The sequence below is a fragment of the Pogonomyrmex barbatus genome, unplaced genomic scaffold (assembly GCF_055798465.1).
Source record: "Pogonomyrmex barbatus isolate J1 unplaced genomic scaffold, ASM5579846v1 scaffold3, whole genome shotgun sequence".
NCBI classification, from domain to species: Eukaryota; Metazoa; Arthropoda; class Insecta; order Hymenoptera; family Formicidae; genus Pogonomyrmex; species Pogonomyrmex barbatus.
Genome location: NW_028297127.1, coordinates 13246 through 36754, shown reverse-complemented (window position 1 = coordinate 36754; position 23509 = coordinate 13246). Strand labels below are relative to the sequence as shown.

Here is a 23509-nt window from a genome sequence, read left to right as displayed (position 1 = left end):
TTGTCAAAAGATAAATTGGAATTCGATTTCTCATTGAAAGACACTTGTTTTTCACTTTTTATATGTGTACTTTTTAGTATGTTGTCATTATTATCCATTTTTAAAGCAAACAGGATTCGTAAGGATTCAATAGCATATTAATTCGATATTTGAGCAATAAGTATATGGATCGTCGCGTGGGACGATACGAAACATGTGTTGTTCGAAGGCGCAGAATCAAATACAGTGAATTCCTAAATTCTTTTCAAATATTTATCGACGCAACACTCATGAATGGTTCCCATATCAGCTTATCTATTATATTCTAACGTCCAAGTAACGTTACTCGATTGATCATGTGTTTCCTATTTCAAATATCTCCGTGTTCCAGGTAATTATCACAATGTTAGCGAATTACAGTTTATCTTTTTAAAATGTGACAATAATTATAGATCAATTGTAATATTCAATAAGTCTCTATTATTATAAAAGGCGATTAAATCGATTGTGATACAGTGAACGAGAATACGTTTTTGTTTTTATTCCTAACAAGAATTTTATTGTTTATCAAATAATAAAATATTTTATTGTTTAAATAAAATCTTTTTTGCTTCTCCTTTCCTCTGAGAAAAAAATGTTTGTACATCTTTATGAAAAATCTCTTAGATCCGTTCCCATTTGTCGAGGCGCGGAAGCTCGGTCAGTGTCTCGGCCACCCTCGTGCTGTGCAGTTTGCGAGGAGGGGACCGGTTGGCATCCCCTTTGGACACACATATCCCCCTCCCTCGCTCCATCTCTCTCTCGACTTATATATATAATGCCAGTACGAGCGCGCGCTTTCGAACAACGCGTTCCTGTCTGCTGCGAGGGATACGATCAGTCTGTTCTCCACGTTCTCCACGCAAGGACGATAACTGTCCGCTCCGTTCGGCGAATTGTGAATTTTAATTGTTTATTAGTTAAATTGAATTACATGCGTTCGGAATAACGCGTCGCAATTGAATATACATGTAGACACATTCCGTGCGAATATTCCCTTGCGTTCGCTGCTCACACGTGTCATCGCGAGATGAAAATGTGCGGGACACGACTAATGTGACCGATGATTTGCTCAAATTAAAAAAATTAACGCTACATTTGCACGCATAGATTTTCTTTTACTGATATAAAAATGTATATGCGTGGACAGTAGCACGTTTGGTTTGTTATGACCCAACTGGTATTCGAGAGACTGTTTTTGTCGTCGTCGTCGTCGTCGCCGTCGTCGTCGTCGTCGTCGTCGTCGTCGTCGTCGTCGTCGTCGTCGTCGTCGCCGCCGTCGTCGCCGTCGCCGTCGTCGTCGCCGTCGTCGTCGCCGTCGTCGTCGTCGTCGTCGCCGTCGTCGTCGTCGCCGTCGTCGTCGTCGTCGTCGTCGTCGTCGCCGTCGTCGTCGTCGTCGTCGTCGTCGTCGTCGTCGTCGTCGTCGTCGTCGTCGTCGACGTCGTCATCATCGTTATCGTCGTCGTCGTCGTCGTCGTCGCCGCCTCCGCCGTCGTCGTCATCATCGTCATCGTCGTCGTCGTTGTTGTCATCATCGTCGTCGTCGTCGTCGTCGTCGTCGTCATCGTGGTTACTGTCGTCGTCATCATCGTCGTCGTCGCCGCTGCCGTTGCCGCCGCCGTCATCGGTATCATCATCGTCATCGTTGCTGTCGCCGTCGTTGTCATATCGATATTTTATCCAATAATCTCGAGATGAGGCCATTACTAGTACTCGCAATCGTTTACTTGCTGGTCAAGATCTTCGATTGCCGAGCCTTTGAAAATGATACCGATGAAAATGAGCGTGATAAACGACGACGTAAGTTCTCCATCGAGGAACTACTCACCGTCAAGTTTCCGCATATTATTACTGGAGATTTAGACATTGATATTTGCAAGGCAGGTAAGTGTAGAAAATGAAGAAAAAAAAATAGATATACATTAAATTATTTAAAATGCACGTTTTTATAAAAATAAAATTGTAATTATTATCTTGAGTAAATTTTTTTCCAAGGAAATTGTTCACATTTTATTACCACAGATATTTATCGATAAAAATGAAACAAAAAAAAAATAAATTTGTGTAAAAATTGTATAGATAGAAATTGTATAGATAGAAATTGTATAGATACGATTAACGCACACGCATATTTGGTTTTTTCATTAACACAAATATACACAAGTAACTCCTTTTTATTTAAATTTTATTTCAAGAATAAATCAAAAAAATATTTGATTAAAATGTAACATGTAATTTTTCAATATGTCCTCTTTGTTTTCTTCATCTTAATTTAGGCTTTCAACAATTTTCTATTACTTATCTTATGTCTTCATAAAATATATAAGAATATTTAAACTATCAATCATGCATTCATGATTCAATGACCAGACAAGATAAAAGGTAATGAACAAACAAATAGACGGCTAATAAAAAATGAATGTTTTTGATGTTTAGAAAAAGATATTGATTAAGTTATCGAACGAATCGTTTCGTTTTTAGATTTTTTTTCTCTAGAATTTCTTTTCTTTTAGAAGAAGAAAGAGACTTATCTCATTGTATGCAAACGAATTCGACATTGAGAATTGTTAGAATAAACAAATAGAGACGTCTTTTCATTCTCTTTCCATCCTCTCAAAATGATTATCTTGGAAGTATCTCGAGAACTCTGTTCCAAACTCGAGACGAGTCAGCAGTGGAGTAAAGAAGAAGGGATGAAGAACGCGGATGAGAGAGAGATATGACACGGCACATTTCCCGAACTGGGAAAGCGTTACTAGTGTTACTACTTCATTTGAGAACACGAGTAAAATTTTTCTTCGAACAGAATCGCAATCTTACATAGATTTAACAGACTAAAATATGAATAATATTACTTGTTCTAAGGAATTTGTGATATATCAAATATTCAGATACCACATTTCATTCACATTTCTTTCAAATTTCTTTCAAATACGTTTTCATTTCTCTTAAAAATCTTTTTGTGTCTGTCACGTGTCTTTTGATTCACGTAAATTTCATTATGTGAGGACTGATTAGTCTTTGAAAAATACAATGACAAGGTAAAAATATTTAAAATGATTGAAGCAAATCCATCGTCCAATATTTACAAATTTAACCGACACAATCATAGATTGCTACAAATCTTTGGATTTCTCTTTTTTTTTATGAAAAATTTCAGCATTTTAAATGATCAAAAGCTAGCAATGTTTCGAGTAATTGATAGAATTATATATATTATTACATATTCAACAGCATAATTTTCTAAGTGCAATTTGTTTTATAAAATTATATTTTTGATTCATTTTATATCAATCTCTCTTCTCCAATTAAAACTCAAAACTTCTTTAGAATTAGATTTATCAATTGAAATTATTATTGCAACAAATATATGTACATACATATCATATATATATATATATATATATATATATATATATATATATATATATATATGATATGTATGTGAAAAGAGGGAATAAATGCACACAGCATATGTGTAATACTCTCACGTGAATTTTTCGACAGTAACCTTTGGATCATTCATATACATCTGTTAGCGTAATTATGTTATAAAAGATTGCAACTTGAAAAATGTTTGTTTCATTTTTTGTTGCGATAGTTTACGAAATTTTTAGTTTTCAATTACTTCAAATATTTGAAGAAAGTTTTCACAAACATCAATATACCTCGGCAGTATGCTTATCAACGAGGAAAAAGCATGTTTTTCTTTGTGTTATTCCAGAAGGCTAGAAAAAAATTGGTCTTTCAAACGGTAAAGAGATCGCATGTTCTCATAACGGATAATTTATTCTAGTGCATGATGTTGTTATACACGCGCTCTTATCTTCTCTCGATTGTAAAATCCAGTTACGCAGTCGTGTGATTTCTCGTTTAAACATGTATTTGACGAATCTTATTATATCTTGTCTCTGAATTTTATTTTTCGAATATTCAAACAGTCTAAAATGTCTCGGATATTTCTTCTGTGTTCAACTTAAAAGATTTGAGAAACCTTTTGAATAAAAACCTTTTGAATAAAAAAGTCCAAAAGTTTTGCTATTTGTCTATAAAAAATTTTAATTGACCATAACAAACATCATTTAATCAAAGCAAAAATGCGTATATTTTCAAAACTTTCATCGCTACAATGTTAATTGTATGTTTTTTCACATAAAATTTTTTTATCACCGCGAAATATATGTTCGTTACTTATCATTCTTCTCTGCATTCTCTACATTCTCTACATTTCTTCTCTTTCTCTCTTACTCTCTCTTTCTCTATGATTTGCAATATTTACTTTTGCTCTAATGCTCTACTTTTGCTCTTGTTTTCTTTCTAAATTGAAAAATTTTGATAAAGTATACGAGACAATGCATATATAGATGCTCCAAAAATACGTTTTACATTGTCAGCTATTATAATATACAAAAAGTATATTACATTGACTAAATCTTTCAACTACTATATAGTTTTCATTGATTATTTTACCGAATGAAAGTTGACACTGCAGTTAGACACATAAAAAAGATTCATGCAGATTATTTATGATTCTTGTACTATATTCGAGTATTTACAGATTTACAATGTAATTGATAGCAAATAAAACCGCAGCAGATCAAAATATATTGTAAGACGGAAGTTTATATCGCAAAGTGTAAAATTACATCTGTATCTAATAATATTATCGAATAAACGCGCGCATACTTGAAAAGTTTTATGGGAAATCTCGTAGTTGAATATCCCTCTCCCTCCTCCCACACACATGCACGCACGCACGCACGCGCGCGCGCGCACGCACACACACACACACACACACACACGCGCACACACACACACACACACACACACACACACACACACCACACACACACGTATGTGTATGTGCACATATAATGTTTATTTGACAACATCGTATTATGAACTTATTTTAATAATACATCTAAGCTTGATTATCTAATTATAACAAAACTAATCTAATCAACACAAGTGAAAGAAGTATACTATTTATGTAACAAATATGTATTTGATATATATGTTATCAAACATAACTTTTCCAAATTATTACAAGCACAGAAAATAAAAAGCGAGAAAGCTATGTATTCCTTAACAACAGGTTTGCTAAAGTTTATTGTCCGCAATAATTAATATTAAAGATGTAATAATAAATATTTAAATTGTATATTATCGAGAAAATATTAATAAATGATTTTCTTTTGCGTTTATAAGAAATTAAAAATAATTTTTCAGCGCAAAATGTAATTATAAAGTTAAATTTGTGATAGATATAAAACATTATTTGAGATATCCATTATTTATAAATCAATGCGAGTCGATTCTCTTTGATTCTCTTGGTTAAGTCGAAATGTAGTATGCCATTCGTCTTGCTTTCCTTCTGCTTAGTCGATTATCACATTGAGAGATAACCTTTTAACTCTCGGTACGTCTCTGATACGCAGTTTGTGAGACTTTTTCTTTAATTCCAGGCGAGGAAACAAGAATTTGATGTCTTTCCATTTATTTAGAGCAATGTTTATTGAGCCTAAAATTTAAACATATAGTTAAAGTTCAGACACATTTGATAGTTATTCCAACGTATATTATGCTCAATTAAATATAGATTAAATATAAATAAAGCCACAGTACATATACATATACATATATATAAAACCATAGTACATATACATATATATAATATAAATATAATTACCGACTTTTATTTTTTAGCTTTGTTATATTTGAGGCATTTATAGTTCATAAATGTGTAATACAATATTACTCATATATTTTCACATACGCACGCACGCACGCACACACGCACGCACGCACACACGCACGCACACACGCACGCACACACGCACGCACGCACGCATGCACGCACGCACGCACGCACGCACGCACGCACGCACGCACGCACGCACGCACGCACGCACGCACGCACGCACACGCGTGCGCACGTGCTGCTCTTTATAGTCTAATCTATAGTATTTTGTTGCTTGTAATTACATTGTTTCTGTATCTGTGTGCATTTTAGAAATTTATCTTCTCTTTTCTGCTCTGGATCTTTCTAACGGCTTGCTAAAAGAAATAATTGTTTAATCTTCGTATATATTTTATAAATGAACGTGAAACTATGGTATTCGATGGAATCAAACTCAGGAAGTGAAAAGTGACGCAAAAGCCAAACGTGATGAGGAGTTATCCCTTGGGATTAGATCGAATTCTCAGTTGGTATGAAAGACAGATGGTGATGGAAGAATAATAAGAAAGAGAATAGAAATATATATATATATATATATATATATATATATATATACATACAATATAAAATATGTAGTTTTTACAATAATCACAATAATCACAAAAACTGTTAAAAAACTGCTTTCTCGAGATGACTACTTGTATATCACGAGAGATAATAAGCTCACGTTGATAATGTGATCCATTTATAACATTTCTCCACAACATCATTTTTGTCTAGAAATAATGATTGTTGTAATAGTGTGACTTGTGGAATTCATTTCATTCATATATATAAATATATATCTATTATATATATATATATATATATATATATCAACAAGAGATACTTTATATTTATTTCTTTTATGAATGAAATGAATTCCACAAGTCACACTATTACAACAATCATTATTTCTAGATAAAAATGATATTGTGAAGAAATGTTATAAATGAATCACATTTCAATGTGAGCTTATTATCTCTCGTGATATACAAGTCATCTCGAGAAAGCAGTTTTTTAATAATTTATTTTTGTGAAAACTACATATTTTATATTGTATAAAATATATCATATAAGATATCAAGATATTTTTATTTGATTATATTTTTCCTTAATATAATATATTAAATCTTATTAATCATATTATAGAGAATTCATTTTGGATTGTGAATATAAAAGAATATATAAGGAATATGAAGAATACACGCACGCGCGCGCATAATTTTTTTTTATACAATTACTAAACAAATCTTAAATCTTTCATGTATGTGTTTGTTTATGGTTCTAACTTATTACAAGAATGTTTCTGTAAATACCAAGAGAGATCTTTCATCAGATAAGTCATAACTAAGAAGAAAGGTCGATAGAGAAATCGTTATGCTGAGAAGATAGCGTGACAGCGTGAAAAAAGATACAGTAAAGTACGCAAATTTGTAGAATAGATGATGAAAGCGGAGAAGTGTCAACAAACTTGGATTAATAATTAATAATGTTTAAAAGGCGCGGGAAAGAACAATAGGAACTTTTTATTAATTATTATCGCAAGTATTTGAAGAAAAGAAAAAAAACATATCGTACTTATGGAACATATATTTCAATAATATAGAAAATATTGATAATAATTCTTAATTCTTAATTTTTGCAGTCTTTCATCTTCGATGGGAACATTTCATAATAATAATAATAATAATAACAAATAATGCTAATAAAAGACGGATTGCCAAGATTTTACAGATTTTATAAAATATCGCAATTTTATTTCATTTATATGATACAGAAGTTTAATACTATCTCTTGACATTTTTTCAATTGCAGTATTTTATATTATTTAAAAACAAACGCCCAAATTTTATGAATATAATTATAATATTGATAATATCGCGATATTCAAATATATCCGCAATAATCACATCTCGCTTGATGAGAGAATGTTTCCTTCCTCCTGCAAATTTTATTGCGCTTTATGCGGATCGTTCGAATTGTTATTGATGAAAAATATTTGATTGCTTGATGTAAAATATTGCTATTCAATCATCAGAAGAAGACCATCATAGAAGACCATCGAACACTATAATGCATGCAAAACAAGAAGAAAGAAGAACAAAGAGAAAGCAGATATAAAATTCAGACATCAGTAGTGTACGCAAGCGTTTAATCTGACGCGATAGAAACTCGCTGCGATGCGAGAGGCTTCTCCATTCGAATCAATACAGCACATACTCGTACACATACTCCGGTAATCCGCGGATATATATATATATATATATATATATATATATATATATAATACATGCATACGTACGTCGTGTGTTAAAAATTGGAATGTTGACAATGAAAATATCAAATACTCTTTCACTTCTTTATACATTGCTTTTATTTTCTCTTTTAGCAACTTATAATAAATTAGTTTCATGTATATATATATAAATATATATATAAAATAGTATTGAAATATAAAATAATTCAAGATTAAAAGTTTTTTCTCCTATATCAGTCCTATATCGTGTTTTGCATGAAAGCCAATAATCGCACGTGCGGTCACATTAATATTACGCAAAACAATTTGTGGCGAATGTCTTTTTTCTTTCCCTTAAATATATAAAAATTATCTAAGGCTAAAGAAATTAATATGGCTCATAAATCGATTACTTATCTTAAAATGTCTTATTCTTGTTACAACAGATTGCTAGAATTAGGCTAATGACATTGGATAAGACACAGTGTAAAAAATAAACTAAACTAAAATTAGAATATTTATAAGATAATATTTAATATTTCGCCCGGATATTGCAAAAACTTTTAGTGCAAAAGTCAAAAATCATTTCATCGACTAACCAGAGAAGCTCTTGTTTAGTTCATTTTGTAAAATGCTTGTTATCTCCCTCCCTCCCTCCCACCCTCTCTCTCTCTCTCTCTCTCTCTCTCTCTCTCTCTCTCTCTCTCTCTGTCTATCTATTTATTTATCTCAATTTCTATCTAACTACCTATCTATCTTTGTCTCGCGCGTTCTTGCAAATGTCCTGGAAATGGAAAAGGAGGCCTCTCTGATCGATTCGGAGATTGAAACAGTTCCGACATCATGATTGGCTCCCTGCCACAATTCCGCGACAAGACGATAGTAGTCTTGGATATTATTTTTAGATTTTTCTTATTTGAAAAATCTGTTTTCACACACACACACACACACACACACACACACACACACACACACACACAAATTGAAATAAGTTTTCTAGAAAAATTTTCTCTAATAAAATGAAAACGAACGGCGAAACATAGTTTATTTCGATGTTGTTAATTCATTTCTTCCATTTTTTTTTTAATTATTTGAACCTTGAAAAAAAGAAGGCGCTGAATGCCATAAAAAATGTGTGAACAATTCATAGATAGAGATGGCAAAGGTAAAGAGAAAAAAAGATTTGAAAAGCGTTTATCACTTGTAATGCATATGCGGGGAGTATCGATGAAATTATTTTATGAGAATATTCGGACGATGCTCCCACCTGAATGGCACGAAATCACCGATTCGAAACGGACAGGGGTTTGGCATTACGTGGTTTGTAACCAACTGCATCGTGCATATACATGCATTCACGTACGGAAGCTGTGCAGGGCCGCATCTACGCATTTCCACGTAGAAAATATATGTATCCGTTTTATATATCATACCATATATCGTATCATAGTTACACTACCTAGATTAGAGAATTATTATAATAGACTAGATTTATTATTAGAATTATAGTATTATACTAGGGAAGAGTAAAAGGGCTAAAAAAATTATTACAAACAAGACAAGAAAGGTAGAAATTATGTAAAGTTAATGAGCATTTTAGCAAGTTTAACATTTTTATTTTTAACATTTTTTTGTTCGCGTATGAATGCGTATATATGCATGAATGGCTGCGGATTAATTGTGATTGCAGCTATGCTACTCATTGCTACGAGACTGAATTTATGGATATGTCCCCGCGAATGTGCACAGCGATTTCAACCTCGTTAATATCTATCGAGACGCGATTGTGTGCGTGCCTACGCACGCGTGTATGAGCGCCTAATTAATTAACCTGAAACGGGCGCCAACGCATGCAGGGATGCATATATGCATATACGGCGACGTTGTAGATTGGAAGAATTCTAATTTATTACGCGCGCAACGCGTGCATTCCGTTAATGGAATTACATAACAATACATGTCTCGTGTATGATTAATTTCAGGTGATTTTCTCGGTGACATTGCACTACCAAATATTAAATACGACACAGAATGGCGCGAGCAAAAATTAAATAAAAGCTATTTGGAAGAATTGAAAAAATATAGAGAAGAGATATTGAAGGAAGGTCTGCAAGTCGAGGAAGAAGGTCTTACTGGTAAATGTATCATCGTAATAGCATCAGTGACTATTAATGTTTCAATCGAATACATTGTCCATTGTGAAATTGTTGGAATATAATACTGATACTCTCTAATAATAATAGTTTTATTTACGTTTGTTTATTTATAATTTTGTTTATTTATAATTTTTTTGTACAACACACATACACACACACACACATTTTTTTTCACACATTTCACACATAGCTCGCAATTGTAAACAAAATTTATACCTTTATTTGTACAATTACATGTATTTACGGATAGCTTTCATATTTGATTCAAAAAGATGATACGGTTTATTTCAGAAATTCTCCAGTTTAAAAGCGAGCACGACGTTAGCAAACAGATGTTTCATGAGCACGATGAGATGATTCAAAAGAAGCCAGGGTCTATCACAATAGATCGCAACCAATATAGCGTAGGTGACGAATCCGATGATAGTTTCACTTTTATCGCTAGAAATGAGGATACTAATCCCGCAGTGAAAAATGAAGGCTTTAAATTTAGGTATCGTAATATATTTATATTTACGTGCGATACAAGCATATTTAATAAAATATGTCTTATATAAAAAGCTTCTTTCATTCGGCACATTCCTCAGATAAACATTAACATAAATCATAAAAGGAAAAAAGAATAGAACAAATAAAATTTCAATAAAATGTACCACGTGATAAAATAATCGTCACTGCTTGATATTAAAAAAAAAATGTATACACACATTTTCCGGAAATATTTAACGTTATTATGTTTACTCGCGATTATTATTTGCGTTATATGCTTGTACACGCAGCTAAACACATGCGTAAATAGCACGAAAGAAGAATGATACTAAGTGATAGTTATGTTTATCAGATTGGAAACTTCGACTCAAGCTTCGAAGAAAAGGCATTTTGGACATCAAATTCATCGACAGCTTTCTAGAACAACTTCGACATCGAGATCAATGAAAGCCAGACAACCGAATGACGACATGCCTCTCGAATTTTCAACCGCTACAACTATCATGCTCAAAGATAATAAAAATGTAGATCATACAGATAGTGTCAAAGAAGTATTTATCTCGCATCCTGAAACGAGTACGCAAAATGCACCCATTCGACGACGTCGACGTCATCATCGCAAAAGGTAAGAAGACTTTGACTCGACCGTTAGACTCGACACTTGTCACTAGTATATCTTTCATCGCTAGCATACATTCATAGCGTAAATCTTGATATATAAACGCGTGATGACATAAACGCACGTTGATAATAATAGTTAATATTAAAAATATTATTTATAATATCTTTTATCGTGCGTGATATTACGGGTATGAACGAGCAATTTTCAAATATAATGGTAATGACCGATCCGGTATAAATGCACGATTAAATTGCGTGTCAAAGATGCATCTCGCGAACGCGAGCTTGCGATTTGGTTTGGTTCTATTGTTCCTCTTCCACTTGCTTACTAGCGACGCATCAATTTCCAAGTATCGCCAACGGTGAGCCTCCCGCTAGCGGGGAGCTATCTCGTAATGTCAATAACAATGGCCGTTGTCGTAAAGCTGGAAAATGGGGTCCGATACTACCCGTCCGAGCATTTTCAGCCTTCAAACTGCCAATAACTTGTCAGCATTGGTAGCGACGTTTCGTATACCGCGGTGTCCATGTGTCGTGGCGCAGGTATGTCGCGCTCGCGCAGTATAGACATATGCACCGAAGTACCGATCTATCTCTTACAATTAGTTACATACGCTAAAAACGGGAAGCATTTTACTTTCTACGCATTATTTTTTGTAATTAGCGTACATTCGATAGTCACATTGCCAGCGAAGATACAGGACCAATCGGATAAAAGATGTCTGTAGGAATCAACGAAAAAAAAACTATCGTTAAAAAAAATAAGAACGACAAGACGATACCTAAATGTATATATAACAAGTATATATATATATATATATATATATATATATATATATATATATATAAATAAAACAGTCTAACGAGAATTTTAGCAAACTAAAATAACCGATAAATTACCGTTATTTTAGTTATTTCAGTGGATAAGTTTTGATGAAAGTTTTTGATGAAAAAAAATCCCTTATACCGTATTTCTCCTTTCGCCGCTCACATCCTTTCGTTCGTCCTTTCTAGAACTTGTACCGATCCGTTTTCCGTATCTATCCGTTTTTCGTATCTGCGGGTCCAGCAAGGCTAAACCTCCTCCCCAGAACTTTGTAGAGCTTCATCGGGAATCACCATGCGATCATGTTTCACGATATCGGATATAGGGCGTAAACACGCGCTTTCGTAAGCCTGTTTCAAAGCTCAAACTATGTCCGGTACGCTCCCCAATCCCTATGTACGTACCGCGACCCTTTCAGGTTTTCACCCCCGTGGGATTAGCACACCGATGTACTACACACTCGCACAGAGTATGCTATACGAGTACAGAGCTCCGCTATGAAATCATTGGATCACCACTCTTTATATGATACTTGACAAATATAATAATTGTACTCTTCCGCCTAACTCTAGAGTATTTAGAGTATTTATATTTCTCATATTTAGAGATGACCTGTAATTATTTTGAATCTTAATCTTCTTCTGAAATTGACATCTGAAACCTTGTTCCCGAGATCAAATTTCCGGTAATTTTTTTTTAGAAATCTGAAGAAGCCTATTACATTAATATGTTACATTTATTATTTAAATATTATAAATATTATTATATTAATTATTATTACGAAAATATTGCATTATACATATATAAATTCGAATAATAATGATTACGAGCCAACAATAATAATGATTTTATTATTGTTAACAGCTATCGATAGAGATATGAGCGTTTGTTATGTGTAGCATCTACGCTAATTAAATGTGTAGATGGTGTATCGTCGGGGGCAACGGAATAGATCGCTGATTTCCTTTCAAAACAGCACTGGGCGCAACGAGCTACTCTCTACTATAGAATATAATATAGAGAGGAAGCACGGTAAATGCGTCTCAACCGAATTCATTAACGCACTCTGCTATATCTGCTATATTTCTTCTCGTTTTCTCGCGCGATGCTTACGTGCGCGGCTCACATGCGAGACAGACTAATTAATATAGTAACGCCACGCTGATTCAGAAATGACTAATTATCTAAGGGTTACGGTATACGGATCACTCAGTGGCGCGACTGGTGGTACCTCGATAGACCTTTTCCATGTACCACTGTGAGATCTCGATAGACGAGCCGGAGTAGATGCAAGCTGTAACCAATCTTCCAAGCGCGATTCGATCTTCCAATCGTCCTTGGCAGCAGTCTTAATTGCATTATAGTGTGCCAATTGATATTAGCTCGGTGTTTTTTCTTTCTTATAGGTGAACGGATAATATGTGCAGAAATGTGTATGTGTGGAATAAAACGTGAAACAAACATTGTCGAAGCGATTTCAGCCTTCGTTCAGCGATCGCTAGTCGTTTGTTCAATCATTCAAAATATTACATTAGTTACAAATGTTAATTTAACTTTATTTATTCTTTTTGCAATATTTATTAATCGTGACACGATTAAAACGCGATTCCTAATCCGTTCCGTTCCGTGCCAATTTTTTCGCTCTCACGAGGTCTTTAATTTATACTTGGCGACTTACTTCCACGGCTAATATATTTTTTGGGAATCATTTTTTCTCTTTACAAATGTTGCTTGTTTTTAGGTCAGGAGAAAAGAATGCGTCACTTTTAAAATATTATATTATATTATTATTTTGCATCACGGCAGAGAAACATAATATTTTTGATAGCGCGAGATTTATATTCTCATTGCACAATTGGTTTATTCAACAACAACATTAAGTTCAAAATCAGGGCATAAGATATCTTTAAGACATCTCCCGAAGACATGTTCCGATTTTGTATTTCGCGTTGCCTACGTTTACAATTTATATTTTTCTATCGATGTACTTCGAAAAAAAATTGTCAGAGAATAAGCTAGACGATTAAAAATATATAAGGACATTTATTAAATAAGATTATTGCCGCGTACGTTGAAGTTTGACTTTTTAAACACATACATGTACCGTACATGTGTATGAATATGTATAGTTAGAAATTTGTATAGTTTCATAAAATTGTTTATATATCCAAAAAATTTTGCGAAGGTGTTCTTACCGTCAGTGCAATCGACGAATGCCCAATGACTTTATTACCGATGCGTCGGATGAAATTATCTCCGTACACGATCGACGTCTTCGTTCCATCGAATTCTACGATATAGAACACAAGTCCAAATACTTGGCGAAAAAAAGTGGCACAAGATACGCATATTTGAGCAGAATACGTCGGGCAGCTACTGCGAGAAAGGAACGAGTGTGGGATCACGGCGTGATTCCTTATGAGATCGACGGCAATTTTTCTGGCGCACACAAGGCCTTATTCAAGCAAGCGATGAGACACTGGGAAAATTTCACTTGTGTCAAATTCGTGGAGAGGATGCCTAGAGAGCATCCCAATTACATTTTGTTTACGGAAAGACCTTGTGGGTAAGTTGCATCTTGGCACATTGCTAAAAAAAATTTTAAAAAGAAAAAGGACAAATGTTAATTCTCAATATAACGGTGTCCTAAACTTTCCTCCTAATAGGTGTTGTTCATTCGTTGGAAAGAGAGGTAACGGACCGCAGGCTATTAGTATTGGGAAAAACTGTGATAAGTTTGGTATAGTTGTACACGAATTGGGTCATGTTGTTGGATTTTGGCACGAACATACCCGACCGGATCGTGATCGTCACGTACAAATCATCCGCGATAACATTATGAGCGGTGAGTGATATTTATCCTGAACTTCATCTTCGAATTGAATGATCGTCAATGCATATACCACGTATGTATGGTATATAACATAACATTTTAAGTAAGTCTACATCAAAATGATAAGCATGTCAGTAAATATAAAATTTGAAATTAACAGACATAATCGCTCGCATAAATAATGCAAATTAAATAATGCAAAATGTGCATAAATTTGCATAAATAAATAAATACGCGCATGCGATGAGAATAACTTATTTTAATATATCTGTGTATAAAAGATACTTAGCGACGTTAGCCACGTAATAAAATGTCGTCTGTGTGGAGTTATGTTTAAGATTTAAAATATAGACAGAGATAATTTCAGAGTATAATTTCTTGTAAAAAATCATTGACATAGGTAGGAACAATTTTTGCTTCTTTTCTTTGGCTCTTTTTTTCAGACTTTTTCGGCCAAGTTATTTCTTTGATATGCATCGGTCTGCATAAATTTTTTAATGAATTTCTTTTATTAAAGTTATAATGTAGTTGTAATTAGATCACGGCTATCGTGGTACTTATTAGTTATTCATTTATCATATATCTTTTTCAATCACTCTCAAGTTAATTTTTCTAATCTTTTTTTGATATGGGAATTGATTGGAGATTTGCCAAGTTCCTAATTTCTACAGAACTTGATGTGGATTTCACTTGACGAAATTTTACCAATGAATCCTCGTGTAACGCTCATACATAATTGAATAAATATCATAAATGTCAAAAGGTCATATCATATCGTGTCAACATAAAATACATTTGATATTATAAGGTATAAAAGATTCACCGAAGAGTAAGAAAGGTTCTTCATTAGCCAAAATTATTGCGTTGCTCGAGGAGATTGTGTAAGGAAGTTACAAGAGTATGGTACCACCCAGTTAGGGATATTAATTACGCTCTAATTGTGTGCACTTTGCTAGGCGCTTCTAAAGTACCGCTCTTATATTTTGAGGCTTCAAAGAATGCCAGTATAGCGCTTTGGCACTTTTATCTTTTGAATTATATTTATTTTGAATTATATTTGATTTAAGATACGTGTTAAAATGTCGCGGCGTGTTAAAATAAATATCACGCGGTCGGTAAGATCATATTTATCTCTACGACGTCGAAAATATCTTTTGTTTTTAATCATTTGTACAAAAGTTTTATCACTTGGTTTTAATTATAGATGTATAAAATATATTACACAAAGTATCATCAGTTTCGAGAGAGCATTATCATTGACAATTTTTCAAGATCAAGCGATAGCTTGATTAGTATCGATTTGATAATTGTTTGGAAAATATTTGTTCGTTTTATTTGAAACGTATTATGTTATATCTTTGTTCCACATAATAGAAAATATTTAATAATACAAAAGACTTTGTTGACGCTCTACAATACACATTTTCCACTTCTAATAAAGAAAAAAAAAAAAAAAAAAAAAAAAAAAAAATAAGTACGATACTCAATATCTGCAATTTGATTTTCATAAATTTAACTAATTATCGTAGTCGTTCTATGCTTGGTGAATGTGAGTAGGATTTATTTCAAGGTACGTAAGCTTTAAATTGTAAAGCGATCGTTCTGTAAGTATTGATTTGTTTTCGTGACTGAATTTAATTTTTATTTTAAATTAATAGTCCCAGTTTAACGAGAATGTACAAATGTTATCGATCATTGAGAATAATAGCAAATAATGCGATAGAATATTCGGTTATTTACACGTGACAAGTGAGTAATTACTCGATAATTATCACTCGATTCGCTTTATAACAGCTTATAAGCTGATGATTCTAAAGGAAAGCTTAATTAAATTGTCATACATAAAAGATTCTCTTTTAAAGAAATCCTTCCTCATTCTCTAGATAGATTCCTTCGGTAACAATATTATGTTTTCTCGCAGGTCAGGAGTACAATTTCAACAAATTGACAGAGGAAGAAGTAAATTCACTCGGCTTGCCTTACGATTATGATTCTATTATGCATTACGCAAAAAACACCTTTTCGAAGGGCACTTATCTGGACACAATCTTACCTATGGAAACTTATGGAAAAAAGAGACCCGAGATCGGACAGAGAATTAGATTGAGCGAGGGTGACATCGCACAAACGAATCTTTTGTATAAATGTCAGAGTAAGAATGCATGTTCTTGGACGTGTCTGTTTGTAATTTTCAAATTGTAATTGTAAAAATTAAATATAGCTTCAAGAGAAGAAGCTTTATATCGATATAAATAATTATATATTATATTGATATATTGATATATGTAAAATAAAATTTAAAAAAAAGAATTTAAAAAAAAATTCAAATAATATATATTTGTTACTTTTCACAATTAAAATTTTCGACCAATGACAATACGAAATATGCATAGCAACCTAGAAAAAGCAAGATATAAAATAAATGCTGATATTGCAATATTACGAATTCTGTTTATTAAATTTGTTTGAATTCTAAAATATAGGATAGTATCGTTAGATTAAGAATTTTAGAATTTTAGAAACCGATTAGATAAAAAGATTGGGCAAATCTTTGCAGAATGCGGTAGAACTTTCCAGGAGAACAGCGGCAGCTTCGGATCACCGAATCATCCGAATAATTCTCCGTCTATCGATGGAGAACGATGCGAATGGAGGATTACGGCGACGCATGGTGAACGTATCGTATTAAACATCACATCTCTCGATATATTCAAAAGCGATTACTGTCGCAGCGATTATTTGGAAATTCGAGACGGATACTGGTACAAGAGCCGAGTGTTGGGTGAGAATTTTTCTTTAAGAGAGAAGTCTATGCGAAGTATTCGCGTGAAACATAATACGAATACGAAATAAGCGAAAAGGATGTTTAATAAGTATCTAGTGTAACAACTCCAAAAAATAATTGGAGCGCAAATATCCAACATATTACGTACGTATTAAGCAAACAAAATTTTACCTCAACGTACCTCACGTACGGAATGTATGTAAATGACAAACTTTTCGCGCAACGTTCTTTTCACGTCACTTGTGCGCATGACGAAAATGTTTCAACTTAGGCAAATCTCGTACAAAATTTATATAACGCATAACGCGTGCAAAATTTATAAGAAATATTATTTGAAAAAAACATACGTGTAATCAATCGGCACCTGGCTCCTATGTCAATTTATCAAAGGAAATAGCAGTTTTACAATTCTTTTATATATTTTACATTCGTTTAATTCAGGTCGATATTGCGGCAGTGGCAAAATGCACGAACCTATAGTATCGAGTGGAAGTCGCATGCTGGTAACGTATGTAACATCCAGCAGACAAAGTGGCCATCGTGGTTTCACTGCGAATTACGAGGCTGTTTGCGGCGGTGATGTCGAATTGGATGGCGTAGGACATTTGGAGTCACCAAACTATCCAGAGGAATATCAATCCAGTAAGGAATGCGTGTGGAAGTTGTCCGTACCTCAGGATTATCAAGTGGCCTTGAAATTTCAATCTTTTGAGATCGAGAATCATGACAATTGCGTGTACGACTACGTTGAAGTGCGTGACGGACATAGCAATGATTCTCCCTTAATCGGCGTTTATTGCGGATACAAGATACCGCCAGATATTAAGTCGACGGGAAACAAGCTGCTCGTTAAGTTCGTCAGCGACGGTTCCGTGCAAAAGGCTGGTTTCTCGGCAACTTTTATGAAAGGTGCGTGATATACCGTAACGAAAGAAGCGAAATACCGCGAGCGAATACATCGCATTGCGAGTTTTGTATTTGCTAGTCACGATTCTCGTACATAAGTACATCGCGCATATCGCTAAATGTTGCTCCACATACAAACACACTCACCCCCCCCCCACACACACACACACACACACACATATATATATATATATATATGTATATCCTATGTTTAAGAATTCGACGAGTGCATGTTAACGGATCACGGTTGCGAGCACGACTGTATTAATACACTCGGTGGGTACGAATGCTCGTGTAAAATTGGTTACGAGTTACACTCGGATGGTAAACATTGCGAAGGTAAAGAATGATAGTTTTTTTAAAACAAATGTGCTTATGAATACAATCGTTAACAATGAAATTGTATTTTTTTTTTTTTTTTGTTTTATAGACGCTTGCGGTGGATTTTTCGACGATAACAATGGTACTATTACGAGTCCATCGTTTCCTGAAACTTATCCGGGAAACAAAAATTGCGTATGGGAAATTATCGCTTTGCCTCAATATCGTATTACTTTAAATTTTACGCATTTCGATCTCGAAGGCAACAACGTATATCAGGAGGAATGCGAGTACGATTCCGTAGAAGTGGCGAGCAAGCTAGGAGATGACGTTCTCAGAAAGCATGGGATATTCTGCGGTGCACGACTACCGCCACTGATCACATCCGAAGGCAATTTTATGAAGATCACCTTTACATCCGACAACAGGTTTTTATCTCACATTGTCTATCTTTTTAGTATTCAGTTTACATATACTTTGAAAAAAATGTATCGTACACAAGATGCTTCGTCAAGATGTTTTGACGTGTCTCTTTATATATTTCATATTAAATATTTTAGAGGAGTTCTGGAGAGTGTGGCTACTCTTACTCTCGAATACTCCTTATCCACATGGATGAAATAGCGAGCTATTTAAAGGAGATTCCGCTCGCTTTTTCTCTTTCTCCCACTTTCTCTCTTAGGCACACTCTCCTTTTCCACTCGCGAATGTATAAAAGATTGAAAATTGAATCGATTTGTCGAGCATTAATATACAACACAGTACAATATTAGTGGGAATGTTCAAAGTTGCAGAAAGTATAAAGAAATTGGAAATATTAGAAATCATGAGTTATTTGTAAAGATGCTTTTCAATGAAGTTATTTCGATCTTTTTGACAAACGAAACATTTTTTTCAGGTATTTCTTCAATTCATATGTATTTATTCAATTCTCTCGAGTAAACGTAAAATAACAGTCGAGGCTTATATTATCGACAGGAATAATTAATACTTTTGTTATTTGCACTGCACATTTTATCGAACAGCGTTCAAAAGTCAGGCTTCGCTGCCATATTTTTTACGGATATGGATGAGTGTGCCAATAACAATGGTGGATGTCAGCACGAATGTAAAAATACGATAGGCTCTTATCAGTGTTCTTGCCACAATGGATTTACACTTCACGAAAATGGTCACGATTGTAAAGAGGGTGGCTGCAAGTACGAGATTACCGCACCTGTGGGTACAATTACTTCACCAAATTATCCGGATTATTATCCTGGGCGTAAGGATTGCGTTTGGCACTTTACTACGAAGCCAGGCCATCGGATAAAACTAGTTCGTATCGTTATTTCGTAAAGTTTCGTAGAAATTACAATATATATTGAAACAAAGGCAAATTGGCAAGAATATAAAAATATAAGGAAAAAAAAAAAAAAGAAAATATGATTTTGTGTAAGAAAGATGAAGAAAAAGAAAAGAGATATTCGTGGCAATGTTGCAGGTTTTTAAGGTTTTCGAGATGGAACCGCACCAAGAATGTGCGTACGATCACATCGCTATTTACGACGGAGATTCACCAGACAGCCTCACGTTAGGCAGATTTTGCGGTAACAAAGAGCCACATCCAATTCTCGCAACGGGCAATCAAATGTATATGGTCTTTAAGAGCGATGCTTCCGTACAGAGAAAGGGTTTCATGGCCACGCATAGTACAGGTAATTTTCTCTCTATTATCATATCAATAACAATTATATCACAATATCAATTTTAACACGATAATCCGAAATCTCAAACGTTCATATGTAATATTCAAGCGCGCGAGTGAATAAAAAACTTTTCGTTTAAGCGTCTAAATCATATTACATTACACATGTTGTGTATAATAATTACATACGGAGAAAAATAATTTTAATTTTCGTAGCCTGCGGTGGTCACCTCATGGCAACGGAGAGAGCGAAACACCTGTATTCTCACGCCAAGTACGGTTATTATCATTACGATCACAGAACCGATTGCGACTGGGTCATAGAAGCACCACTTGGCAAAAATGTTCACTTATCTTTTCTCTCGTTTCAATTGGAATACGAAACGGAATGCGGATATGACTTCGTTGAAGTTTTTTCCGGTTTGGATGCGTCTAGTCCACCGTACGGCCGATTTTGCGGCAATTCCGTACGTATCTCACAAGATTTTGAATTGGTTTTTTAATCGTATTGTATCGAAATGGAAATACATAAGAATATGTGAAAGAGATGTGTAGGTTACATGAAAAATTATAACTATAATGTTGCAGAATACCACCGATTTTATTTCCATAAACGAGGCGTTGTTAGTACGATTCAGAACAGACGATACAATTTCAAACAAAGGCTTCGTAGCCATCTTTGTAGCGATCGATCGGCAGGACAGCGAGGAAAATCTCGGCGGTGAAGACACCGAAGATCAGGAAAACATTTGACCTTTGATTCGATTGTTCTATCAATAATGAATAAATTATCAGTTGATTGTTGCTGTGCGAAAAGTCACCAATTATTAATGTGACAATATATATAAAAATTTCTCCATATATGTTGAATGAATTCTTTTTTTTATATTTTTGTTAGGAAACATTGATTTCTTAACAAAGGCACGCGTACACACACACACACACACACACACACACACACACACACAATCAATGTTCTATTTTAAATAGCGACTTAACATATCTCGAAAAATATGGAAGATATGGAAAAGTTTTTTACAAAACATTCAAATCATAGATGGCATTAATCGGCGGACAGAGTCTTAGTGTCGAATAATCTTTTTTCGTTAAATTAATATATAAATTCAAGGGAAATGCTTATCACGTGCTACGTATCGTTAAATTTAATTTATATTTCAATTCAACGAAGGGAAATTATTCGATATTAAGACTCTGCTGATTAATGCCATTTGTGATTTGATCATTTTAAAAACATATTGGCTTGATTGTTACAATGTAAACTTACAATATAAACTTATTCATAGATGGCGACACTATCGAGATTCTTTTTTTTTATACTCGTCATTTATTTTATCTTATTTTATTTTTTTTTTAATGGAATTATATATATATATATATATTTTTTAAGACAATTTAATTTCTCTAATTATTCTAGATAAAAAAAATCGAAGTACAAGATATGTTAAAAAGTTCAGAGTTAATGAAATTTTTAATGATATTTTATGTTTAATTCTAATATATTTTAACATAAAATATAATATAAAATACCTCGCTTTTTTTTAAAGCATTTTTTTTATCATTAGATTCGTCTCATTATTCTACTCAAAAGTATTAAGGGTATGATTATCAAAAAGTGAATGATTAATGAGATAAATTACATTTTGTCATTATTATATATTACGTAATAAAAAATATATAATTTCATTAAAAAAAATGCATCTAAAAGTCTCGACAATGATGCTATCCGAATCAATAGTGCAATGTGATCTTTTTTCCGAAATTGTACAAGTTTTGTATAACACATTTTCCTTTTTTTCTCTTTTTTTCGAGATATTTGAGGTTATTATTTAAAATGAGATATATTGCGTATGTGTGTGTGTTTTATATCGAAGCAGAATTCATCTGATTCAAGTTTGAAGTAAGTTAATCTTGTGAAAATTACGAGTGATACAATGATTATCATCGTGACTGCGAAATAATATTTTTATCACATTAATTAACAAATAATTATTCTTAATAGAGATATATCCGATTCCACAAGCTTAAATGCGTCTTAAGTCGAATACGTCGAGTAGCATCGTAAGTTTATCAATTCATATGAGAATGGTATCGGTATGTGATATATATCGAGATTATACAGTCGCAAAGATTCGGTATTGATAAGGTTTATCTCAATAAATTGTGACACAATTTGTGTTTGTGTTCCGGATAATCGGAATTGTAACGTAAAATGTGAAGCGTTTTTGTAAAACAATTATTATTATTAGGTATCTATATAGGTATCTATACAAAGAATATATTAGTGACAAATGAATAATGTATTATTATTTAAGTTTAATTACTCAGATAAAGAATTTTTCGCAGTGATTCAATGTGGTTCGGCGTTGAACATAGATATAATCGTTCTTACTTATTACTTTCACTCGTTTTTCTTTTTCTTCTACAATAGTGATAACTAAAATTACGAAGATTTCGTAATTTCAATGGATATTTTGTAACGAGATCTTAAAATATGGCCTATACATTACAATGATCGTTTACGTGCCATAAGAAATATATATATATATATATAGAATTAGGATAGATTTTATAAATCAACAGAATGATTTAATAAGGAATGAAATCTACTTGTGTAGAAAACTAAAAAGTAACTACGTTATTCGAAAGATATCGTAATATGTTTGTAAGAAAGTATATATATATATATATATATATGTGTACATAGATGTACATACATATACACATATATAAAAATAACACAACAATTATATATGACAAGTCATTTTAACGGTATTGTATAATTTATATATGAATAAAGAGAGGAGAGAATGTTCTCTCATTAATATCATTGTCACAATGAACAGACACTGCTCAACATTTTACGTTTCATATGTTATGACGAAAGAAAT

The 23509-nt window shown here is 33.3% G+C and overlaps 1 protein-coding gene and 1 long non-coding RNA gene across 3 annotated transcripts; one reads left to right on the top strand and one right to left on the bottom strand.

Annotated features, from left to right (window-relative positions):
* The first annotated feature begins 1460 nt into the window (after window positions 1-1460).
* tok (tolloid-like protein 1 tolkin) lies at window positions 1461-22917 on the top strand. Of its 2 annotated transcripts, none has more exons than XM_089080002.1 (15): window positions 1461-1902; window positions 9959-10111; window positions 10424-10625; window positions 10974-11246; window positions 14254-14634; window positions 14735-14913; window positions 16823-17053; window positions 17459-17683; window positions 18128-18595; window positions 18809-18931; window positions 19023-19341; window positions 19939-20230; window positions 20397-20610; window positions 20817-21067; window positions 21189-22917. In XM_089080002.1, the coding sequence occupies exons 1-15, from the start codon at window positions 1713-1715 to the stop codon at window positions 21351-21353; spliced, it is 3666 nt and encodes a 1221-aa protein (XP_088936128.1). In that variant the 5' UTR covers window positions 1461-1712; the 3' UTR covers window positions 21354-22917. The 2 variants fall into 2 exon arrangements, with proteins under 2 accessions (XP_088936128.1, XP_088936129.1); XM_089080003.1 differs by having other exon boundaries at window positions 1582-1902; window positions 18128-18328.
* LOC148935892 (uncharacterized) lies at window positions 5001-18299 on the bottom strand. The gene is made up of 2 exons (XR_016139949.1): window positions 18161-18299; window positions 5001-5539 (listed from the first exon to the last, which is right to left on the bottom strand). It is a non-coding gene; the product is annotated as an uncharacterized LOC148935892 (long non-coding RNA).
* Window positions 22918-23509: the final 592 nt, after the last annotated feature.

Excerpts from the sequence above, each read along its gene's own strand:
- tok (XM_089080002.1), top strand. The coding sequence starts at position 1,713 with ATGAGGCCATTACTAGTACTCGCAATCGTTTACTTGCTGGTCAAGATC. Across the intron at positions 14,914-16,822 it reads CCGCGATAACATTATGAGCG|GTCAGGAGTACAATTTCAAC; the intron begins GTGAGTGATATT and ends GTTTTCTCGCAG. Across the intron at positions 17,684-18,127 it reads GTACAAGAGCCGAGTGTTGG|GTCGATATTGCGGCAGTGGC; the intron begins GTGAGAATTTTT and ends CGTTTAATTCAG.